General features: G+C 30.6%; 1 protein-coding gene across 1 annotated transcript; it reads left to right on the forward strand.

Annotated features, from left to right (window-relative positions):
• Positions 1 to 3559: 3559 nt before the first annotated feature.
• LOC123701659 (flap endonuclease 1) lies at positions 3560 to 8820 on the forward strand. The gene is made up of 8 exons (XM_045649145.1): positions 3560 to 3754; positions 3841 to 3906; positions 4133 to 4336; positions 4584 to 4729; positions 5002 to 5169; positions 6933 to 7151; positions 7769 to 7918; positions 8309 to 8820. The coding sequence occupies exons 1-8, from the start codon at positions 3673 to 3675 to the stop codon at positions 8414 to 8416; spliced, it is 1143 nt and encodes a 380-aa protein (XP_045505101.1). The 5' UTR covers positions 3560 to 3672; the 3' UTR covers positions 8417 to 8820.
• The last annotated feature ends 1581 nt before the right edge of the window (positions 8821 to 10401 follow it).

Consider the following 10401-nt stretch of genomic DNA (forward strand, 5'->3'; position numbering starts at 1 on the left):
ACATATTTATATTATTTTACTTCACTATCTTTGTTAAAATAACCTACAGTGTATAAACAATACCTGAAAGAGTGATTTTATGTTAATTGATTTTTTTTGTAATTCAATGAAAACAATAATCGATATTAATACATTTAGCTATTTACCATAGTAAATGTAATAAGTTACCGCTTGGTTACCGTGGTAACCGGTAATGGACACTAAATCTATAATAACGGATCTAAACAATTACATGTCTTATTAGATTTTACAAAACATTCCCTGTTCAAAATATATTTTCCGATGGTAAGAAGGCCTCTAAATTGCCGAGATTTTTTTAATAGTATTGTTGTCTTGATGCATGAGAAAAACCAGTACCAAAAATGGGCATTCTCCTTTCATCAAAATCGGTCCAGTAGTTTATGAGCCTATTAATTACAATCAAACAAACAAACAAAGTTTTCCTCTTTATTATATTAGTGCAAATAAATAAATAATAATTCAATTATACGTTCAAGTCAGTAGCTTATACAATATCAATTAAAAACTTGATTAAAATCAATTAACAAAAAAAAAATTGGTGATTGAGTAATTGATTTTCATATTTCATGATTTCACCTTTTTCAATTAACAACCAGTCTATGCTTTTCTAAATAATATGTAAAATTATTATTTTAGACTATAAAAATATACGCCAGCAAATATTACTAACAACACTTATTTCATGCCCAATGTCATATCTTAAATTTTTAATCTATGACAAAATGTCGCCCGCCAAAAATTTTGCTCTAACTAAGTTTTAAAAATTATTATCTAGTTAGTTACTGATGAAAAGTTATTCCTTTGCACTTTTCCGTATTCTTTGTATTATTTTGTGCAATATCGTAACACACACGTAGGCATATTTGATGCGTTTCACTTTAAAACAAATAAAAAATGAGCGTGACGTTCGCGCCAATGAGCGAGCAAGCGACTGAGTGCAGTTACGCCACATGACGTATGTTGAGTGGAACATAAGTGATGTAGGCGGTATCGTCTCCATATTAATATTATCTCAATGCAGTTAACAGTGTTATTTTATTTTCTTTATTATTGCTATTACATGTCCGTTTTCTATTTTTAAATTTTCTTTACTAATGGTCTATGGTCTCTATGGTGATAAATGTTGTCATTTGAAAAAATATATATACCTATAGGGACTTTTTGATAAACTACACTGTTGCTAGGCAACGGTTCTTGACGATAGACGAATAAAAAAAATTGGTTAGAATTTTATAGATTAAAAAGTAATTTCGACGAATATGTGCCAAATATAAAAGGCTATGTGTAATTTGACAAATAAAAATTTAGCTATAAGAAAATATAATTTGATCGTAATGTTGTATAAATGTATTCAGTGTTATAATATGTAATTTGTAAAGTAAGATAATATTTTATTGTTTATGTTACATTTCGGATGGACTCGATTATAGAGCAGGGTGTATATTATTAGAACGTAAGAAAAATGGAAGAGTATGTTTTGTATTATGTAGCGATGCCAAACAAAATTACTTATAGATAAGGTGATAAATACTGTTTCGTTATAAGTAGAATTTTGTGTTTATGTAATATTTAATATTTTGTGTTTACGGGCTGGTCTTGTTTTTGTATATATTAGGAAAAACAGTGAAATTATAGATTTTAGCCGTTACAGTTTTATAATTATTTTTTATTTAGAAATGTAGACATGAATTTAAAATAAATTGCATATTAGTTCCTTGTTAATATTTTTTTATGCTTGAATAATAATTATCTGAATAATATTGTATAAACTATTCAATACCAAAGTATTATTCGAATTATGAAGTTTTTGTAATTTATTAAAGATTGATAAACTTTTCTATAGGTACATTGAATTCAAGTCGAAATTTGAGATAGCTGTTTACTTGAAATAAGTCAATTTACAATACTGCTCAATAATTTTCAACTGTTAGTATTATTCACGATTTAAAATCGAATCGAATACAATTATTAATTTGTAATATTTATGTAACTAATGAACATTATAACGAACTAAACATTGTATTTTTGTCTCTTTTTTTCTTACGTGAATTCATTTGGAAAGAAAGAGACAATAAACTTTTACTCAACCACTTTTGTTGAGAATTACTATTTTCCAAAGAAATGTCTGAAATAACAAATAACTTACAGTACTTACATATTTAGATGTTTTATATTCTGCTCAAAGTGTTTGTAATTTAATGTGATAGATCAGTTATAAGTATGTAGTTATTAAACTGGCTTACTCTATTTTTCTTACTCTATTTCTACTAGTGCATAAAGTAAATGCCGTTCTTTGAAATTATTTTCATTGACATAATAAACTGATTTTTTATATAACCCGTGCCTATGAAAGTGTAAATTTTAACCATAAGTGTCTCTCATTCATACATTGGCGATGGATATATGCTATCTCGCTCGCGCTATAGCGACTTTCATGTATAAATATTTCATTATTGGCACGAGTTATATATGAATTCTAATACTATTTTTCTTCATCTATTATTCCTATTTTCTAAATGTAGTTTTACTAGGTAAGCCTATTTAGTATAATGACAAATATATGCTTCAATGTTAGTGGTAAATTGTACAAATTTTGACCTCTAAAGCACTATTGTCTTGTAAAATACAATTGTTGATTGTATTTTTTTAAGGAGTAGTGCTTTAGAACTTAGCTGCCAAATTGTAACCAAATAAAAAACTTATTTTTATATTTTGTAGGTAATTGGTGACAAATTGTTTATTTTAGTTCATGTTATAAATGTATTTTGCCGTCCTTTGTAATATATAACTGTTGTATAGTCTGTTGTAATCGATGATATTAAAGGAGAATGAATAACAGCACTTGTTTTATTTCGATTTGTATTTAAAATGTGAATAGAGATCTCATGGAGATACAGAAAAATTTACTTATGGTTATACACTATTTCTGCTTAATCTTTATGCAATAAAAATTTAATTATTCAATAAAGCTTACAAATTAAAAATCGCATTTCTATCACAGAGATTTGCTGGGTTTTTTTCCTGACTGTTTTTTTTTCATTTTAACTTAATAAAACATTTGAATTTCCAAGTTTAATGTTCTCATTCTAGAACATTATTGCAATACAATGTAAATAAAATGCCATATTAATTAAGTTAAACAACATTTTGAATTTTCACGCTGCATTCTGAAATGGTAAAATTATACATAAACACTTAGACCCAGCGCGCACGAGCAACTTTGTCTCCGCAACTATTTTGTCTCTTCCATCAATAATTTGTATGGGGAGTTGCGTCGCTACTTGCGCGCACTTTCATACTAGCCCATGGGTGGGAGAGACAAAAATATAGTTGCGGAGACAAAGTTGCTCGTGCGCGCTTCCTCTAACAAGTAACAAAAGTACATTTATAACAACTTTATAGAAGATATAAAATCTTAAAATATATATTTTAATAAAAAAAAAACTTTTAAAAGACTGTGACCAAAACCCTTGCCTCCAATACGACAAATCTGACAAAATAATATGCTATGTCAAAATTTGTCACCTCTCAATTCTCCCGCCACAATTTACAACGTCAATTCAACAAAGGCATGGGAACCCGTATTTTTCTGTTTTCAAAAAGAAATTGTTTTGAATTTATGATATAGTGCTAATATTATTCGGAATCAAGATGGGTATTATAGGTTTATCTAAATTAATTGCGGATATCGCACCTCAAGCTGTTAAAGAAATGGAAATTAAAAATTACTTTGGTATGTACAAGATTGGGGACACCCCATGTAAACGTTTGTGTTTATAAATAGGTACGTGAAATTTAATTCAAATTGAAATATTTCAGGTCGTAAAGTGGCTATTGATGCATCTATGAGTTTATATCAGTTTTTAATAGCAGTAAGAAGTGAAGGTGAGTGTGTAAATTTTGTTGTTCTAGTTCAACATATTTTTTTGTCTTTCACATGTTGTTGTATATCATTCTTATTGCTGTTTTGGAATTACAATAAGAAGGATATCTTACCTACAATTCTTGTGTATGTAAATGTATTTGTATTTTGTCACCAAAAATAATGGAAGTAAGTAAGAAAATTAGCGAAAACCTCTCATAAATTATTAAAGACATTATGATTTTACAGGAGCTCAACTAACATCAGTTGATGGTGAGACAACGTCACATCTCATGGGGACCTTCTACAGAACCATCAGGCTGGTAGAGAATGGCATCAAACCTGTGTATGTATTTGATGGCAAGCCACCAGAAATGAAGTCACATCAGTTGAACAAACGAGCTGAGAGACGGGAGGAAGCGGAGAAGGAACTGCAAAAGGCTACTGAAGCTGGTCAGTGTTTTGTATAGAAACTAGAGATATTTTGAAATTATTTCATTCAGCACAGAATAGGTATTAGATTCTTAAATTCTTAATTTGAATAGAAAAGAATAAAATAAAAAATATAAAATGATCACACTCAACATTGCAGATGTGAGGAGTTGTCGTAACTCCTTAAATTGTTTGTATATTATGTTGGTTGTCCAATTTTTCACTATTAACATTTTTAAATCAACCTGTATTCAAAATATCCTCGCAGGTGACCAAGCATCCATGGAGAAATTCAACCGTCGGCTAGTGAAAGTGACAAAGCAGCATGGAGAGGAGGCTCGGGAACTATTGAAGCTCATGGGAGTGCCTGTTGTGGAGGCACCTTGTGAGGCTGAAGCCCAGTGCGCTGCGATGGTTTGTTTATTTTTATTTAGAAGTTCATTTAGGCAAATATTTATTTCAAAACAATAAACAACACAAACTTAATTTAATAAAAAAAAAATAGTATAAAATGAAAAGTAATACAGAGTGATTTTATCAAACTTATTTATGAAAAAATTATGAATCTTTTGTTCTGCTTCAAATTTTTATATTATTTTTTAGTAATATGGATTTATATTTGCTACCTACAGAACTTCAAATACCATCATAAAAGAAAATAGAGAATTTAAATTTTTTTTTTTAAGGTAAAAGCTGGCAAAGTATATGCCGTAGCGACAGAGGATATGGACGCATTGACCTTTGGTTCCAATGTATTATTGCGACACCTGACGTTTTCTGAAGCCCGTAAAATGCCAGTCCAGGAGTTCCACCTTGATCAAGTGTTGAGTGGCCTGGAGTTGAATCATAATGAGGTATACTATGCAGTATTAACCCCTGCCGGCGAAGGTGATCGGTGGCCACCGTTGGGTTTTAGTGGGTATGGCCTTTCGTGAGTCCCACATACATCCCCCTCTGCAGTTTTCCTGCGTGAGGGGACACAGGAAAACTGCAGAGGGGGGTGCGTAAATGCATTTCCCAGCGTTAAAAAAAAATACTATGCAGTATTATTTATCAAGTAAATTCTTTAGAATAAACAGATAGACATCCTAGCAGATTAAAAATAAATTAATTGTTTCCATCAGTCTTATTATTTTTTCCAATATAACATTAAAATGTAAAAGGTTGGTTAATATATTGAAATTTGAAATTATTTTTATACAACTACAAATTATATATTAATATATACATTTAAGATTAATGTAACAATACATTAAGGATATAAATCAATGAAGATTGAAATTTAAGATATAAGATCAAAGAGTGCTGTAAACTAAGGCGACATTTCTGCTCTTATTTGTCTTAGCTTAATGATATAATATAGCCTTCCTCACTAAATGGTCTTAATTTTGAAACAATTTTGCACATTGGTAACAAAGTTTCTAAGATTATTTCCTCTCTAATATCCCTTCAAAAAAACTCCAGTTTTATAATATTACTAGCTTACCGCCCGCGGCTTCGCCCGCGGCTTCGCCCGCTTTGTCTAAATCCAAATAAATTATATACTAAAACCTTCCTCTTGAATAACTCTATCTATTTAACCCTTAGCTGGTATCGCTAAACTTGGCCAACATAACTGGTATCGGGGGTAAAAAAAGACCCCACGAGAAAATTAAAAATAATTGTTATAAAAACAGGTTTTTTTACTTTTTAATCCTCTTTTATTAATAAAGTAACTCTTAAAGTAAGCATTTAACGACAATATAGTGCTCTATAAAGTAATGAACCATACTAATTTTTCAAATCAAATTATATCTTATTTTTGGTTTAATTTTAGTGATGTTCACTTTGAGATCCATAAATTCTACAAAAACTAAAAATTAACATAAAAATATTCTAACTTTAGTTTTCTTATACAGTCTAAACAAAAAAATGACAACTTATATGAACCAGTAACAAAATTCTTAGTAAAATTTCTAACATTTAGAACATATGATCGCTGTTCGCCAGAGGTATGACTAGCTGCTTCTTCTTCATCATCATCTCCTTCGCTGCTACTATCAGAACTTGAAGTTGAGGAGTCAGCTTCTAACATACTCTTCTTCCTAACAATCACTTATTTGTTCATCATCACTTACAGAAGCAGCTGGTCTGTTGAAGGTTTCCGGTTCATTTTCTTCTATTTCGTCATCTAATAATTCAGCTATTTGATCGTCAGTCAAAAAACTCTCCATAATGATCGTTTATAACTCAAAAAATAAAGAAAATAATTTTAGAATAAATTCAGACAAACTTACACAAATGGTATCGGGGGTGATTTTTGACCCCAGCAGTGTACGTACCTCGGCTCCTTGTAACAGAAAAGTAACACTTGTATGTCGTCCATCTCACGCCCGAGATGTTATGAGATTAGCTAGATGAACAAGAGTATAAGTTATAACACTAAAGAGTTATGACCAAAATTTCGTTGCACTGGGGTGATTTTTGACCCCCGATACCAGCTAAGGGTTAAAAAAACCGCATCGAAACCCGTTGCGTAGTTTTAAAGATTTAAGCCTACAAAGGGACATAGGGACAGAGAAAGCGACTTTGTTTTATATGTAGTGATTACTTATAGCTAAAAGTACTTAATTCTCAGTTCATAGACCTCTGCATTCTCCTCGGCTGTGACTACTGCGGTTCGATCCGCGGCATCGGCCCCAAACGAGCCATAGAACTAATACGACAACACCGTAGTTTGGAAGAAGTGCTCCGTAACATAGACACTAAGAAATATGTGCCACCTGAAGATTGGGACTTTAGTAACGCGAGGAGACTGTTTCTGGAACCGGAGGTTAAGGATGCTGCAGAGATTGAAGTAAGTAGTTTGAAAAGCTTTTATAGTAATTTACCTTGTTAACTAAAAAAAATTGAGTACTATAATTGTTTCACGCATTTATCATTTAAATCATTTCATTTTATTTCCTCAAAACTTACAACTTCAGTTACCGTAAAGTTATTACAACATAAACAATGACAATTAAACTTAAATGGAGAGGACTGGTGTCTGCGATAGGCCGTAGACTTTATTGCAATATCAAAATTCTATTCTCCACATAATTTAATCTAATTATTAACAAATATACTAGGGTTATAAGCAGAAAAAAAATTAACGCGCACAAAAAAGGAAAAATAGTCTTGCTCATAATACTCGCACAAAAGAAACCGTAACTGGGTTGCTAGTAAATGGTGAAATATCACTATCTCTAAGTCCAATATAGGCATTATATTAAACTAGCTGTGCCTTGCGGTTTCACCCGCATTGCTCCGCTCCTGTTTGTCTTAGGCTGATGATATAGCCTATAGCCTTCCTCGATGAATGGGCTATCGACATCGAAAGAATTTTTCAAAACTGACCAGTAATTAGCGCGTTCAAACAAACAAATTCTTTAGCTTTATAATATTAGTATAGATTAAACTAATTTAACATTTCAGTTAAAATGGACAGACCCAGATGAAGATGGTTTAGTAAAGTTCCTGTGTGGAGACAAACAGTTCAATGAAGACAGAGTGAGGAATGGCGCTAAAAAACTACTGAAAGCTCGCTCTGGTACTACACAGGGAAGACTTGATGGGTTCTTTAAGGTAATATTTGTTTATGTGGAATATAAATTTGTTTCAATTTTATTATATATATATATATTTTTTTTTATTTAAGCTACAAAAACTCTTAATGAAAAAACAAAATATTCAAAACACCCTATTGCTAATTTAATTTATAAAAATACGAAACGAAGTGCTGGTTGCATTTTTTACTGTAGATAGGAAACCATTGTGTTATGAACTTATTGATTAATTTTAATAAAATGACTTAAGGCTGTAGGATGTTCTATATGTATTTAGGTCCTTATAAAAAAACACTTAATTTATCGTCTTCAGACACGAAAATATACATGTACCGAAATAAAAACCAAAACTAAAACAAACCGATACTATTTGTGTATAAATTATTGTATGAATTGAAAATTTTTACAGGTATTATCAACAACACCGAATCCAAAACGTAAAGCAGAAGAAGACAAAAAGAACGCAAACAAAAAAGCAAAAACTGGCGGCGGTCGAGGAAGGGGAAGAGCGAAATAAATAATATTTTAATATTTCCAAGGACTGCATTATGAGTGTTTCTTTGGGCTGGTTCCTACAGGCTACAATATAAAACTGACCAAAATAATTAATATAAGCATGCCTTTTTTGTCTAAAATTAAAAACGTAAAAATTGTCATGACAAAGCTTTTGTTTTTACAAACCCCAGTTCCTTATAATGACGAATAAACTGACCGTAAAATTACGCAAATATCAAGATAATTGACACACAATCATTGTTTGAGTTAGTATCTTTAATATATTATTGTGTATTCTGATTTCTGATTGACTATAAAGTGTATGTAAAAAGCAAAATTTGACTGGAATTACTGGCACTTAAGATTATTTGTATTGATATTTCTGTAAAAATCTGATACAAAATAAATACATTCTTTAATTGTAAACTGCTTTTTATTTATCCCTATCCATTCCCTGACTCAATCTCTAACACAAACGACTTTCTCAGTGGAAATACTTCGATCGATTTATTTATGAATATACTGAGTGTATTCGTTGTGTGCACAGGCGATTATTCTGTAATCCGTAACTAATGCAGATATCAAAAAACTTAATTGATATCGAAAGTATGTACTTAACTTAATGAGTAAGATGGCAATAATAATTTGTTAAAAATAAAACGAGAAATATCCAGAAATGTAACATTGAACACTCCTATTTACGAAACAATCGCCTGTGCACACTTAACGATTACACCCTGTTTAATTCGGCTTGGTTAATTTGGTATAGTTAAGATTAATGTCAAATCTATACATATAATAAAATCGTAGGAAAGTCAAAACTGTACATTGAATATTTTTTTAAAAGAATACCTGGGCCGTGATCTATAATCGATATAGAAGCCAAAAACATAGTTTTTAGAATTTTTGTCTGTTTGTCTGTTTGTCTGTTTGTCTGTTTGTCTGTTTGTCTGTATGTTTGTCCGAGCTAATCTCGAAAAGTACTGCATAGATTGACTTCAAATTTTGCATGAATATTACTAACAGGTCGGGTGAGGCTATAGGCTACATATTATCAAGCTATCACCTACGGGGGAGGAGCTGTGAACCTTTATTTTTCTTACGTATTCCGTGTATTACGACAGCGTACAATCTAAAGACTCATGTTTAAATGTTGGTTTCGAGTAAGCCATGCTATTATCTAGCTTTACAAAATAAAAACTATGTCATTTACGTAATTTGGGCAGAGAAACAGTTTAATGAATTTAGTAGTATAAAGACAAATTAGAAACAGCGCCATCTATTAAATGTTATAAAAATCAAATCAATTTACACGTTAACTATTGGAAATTAATAATCAAATGACGCATATATAAATGTTGTTTGACAATATCTAGATTGACACTATAAAAATTATGCCATTTAAGTAACTTGGGAAGAGAAACATAGCTTAAAGAATGTAAGTTGTATAATGTTAATTTTGTAACAGCGCCATCTATGAGATTTCGTAAAAATCAAATCAATTTACATGTTAACACTACTGAACACAATGTTAAAAATTAATAATTTAAATATAATTATGTTATTTATTTATTTAACTCTTTAACCCATATCTTCCGTTCCCTATAAGATATATTTCGTGTAAATAATAAACTACATTTTTTTTAAAGTGAGGGTACCTACTTAGATGTTTATTATTTTAAGTAAAAATAGACACCATTATCTACAGTTAATCTAATGATTGTGTTCCAAAGAGTATAATAATATATTGTTGTGTTCATTAGTTACAATTTTTAAAATCTTCGTGTTTTATAAATTTACTAGCTTACCACCCGCGGCTTCGTCCGCTTTGTCTAAAACCTAATAAATTATGTACTAAAACCTTCCTCTTGAATCAGTCTATCTATTAAAAAAACCGCATCAAAATCTGTTGCGAAGTTTTAAAGATTTAAGCATACAAAGGGACATAGGGACATAGGGACACAGAAAGCGACTTTTTTATACTATGTAGTGATATTTATAAAGCAA

Source organism: Colias croceus, chromosome 22, assembly GCF_905220415.1.
Source record: "Colias croceus chromosome 22, ilColCroc2.1".
NCBI lineage: Eukaryota > Metazoa > Arthropoda > Insecta > Lepidoptera > Pieridae > Colias > Colias croceus.

Bases quoted from the DNA above. Each gene is read 5' to 3' on its own strand.
- LOC123701659 (XM_045649145.1), top strand. From the start codon at position 3,673: ATGGGTATTATAGGTTTATCTAAATTAATTGCGGATATCGCACCTCAA. The intron at 5,170-6,932 runs GTATACTATGCA...CTTAATTCTCAG, and splicing joins TGGAGTTGAATCATAATGAG to TTCATAGACCTCTGCATTCT. The intron at 7,919-8,308 runs GTAATATTTGTT...AAATTTTTACAG, and splicing joins GACTTGATGGGTTCTTTAAG to GTATTATCAACAACACCGAA.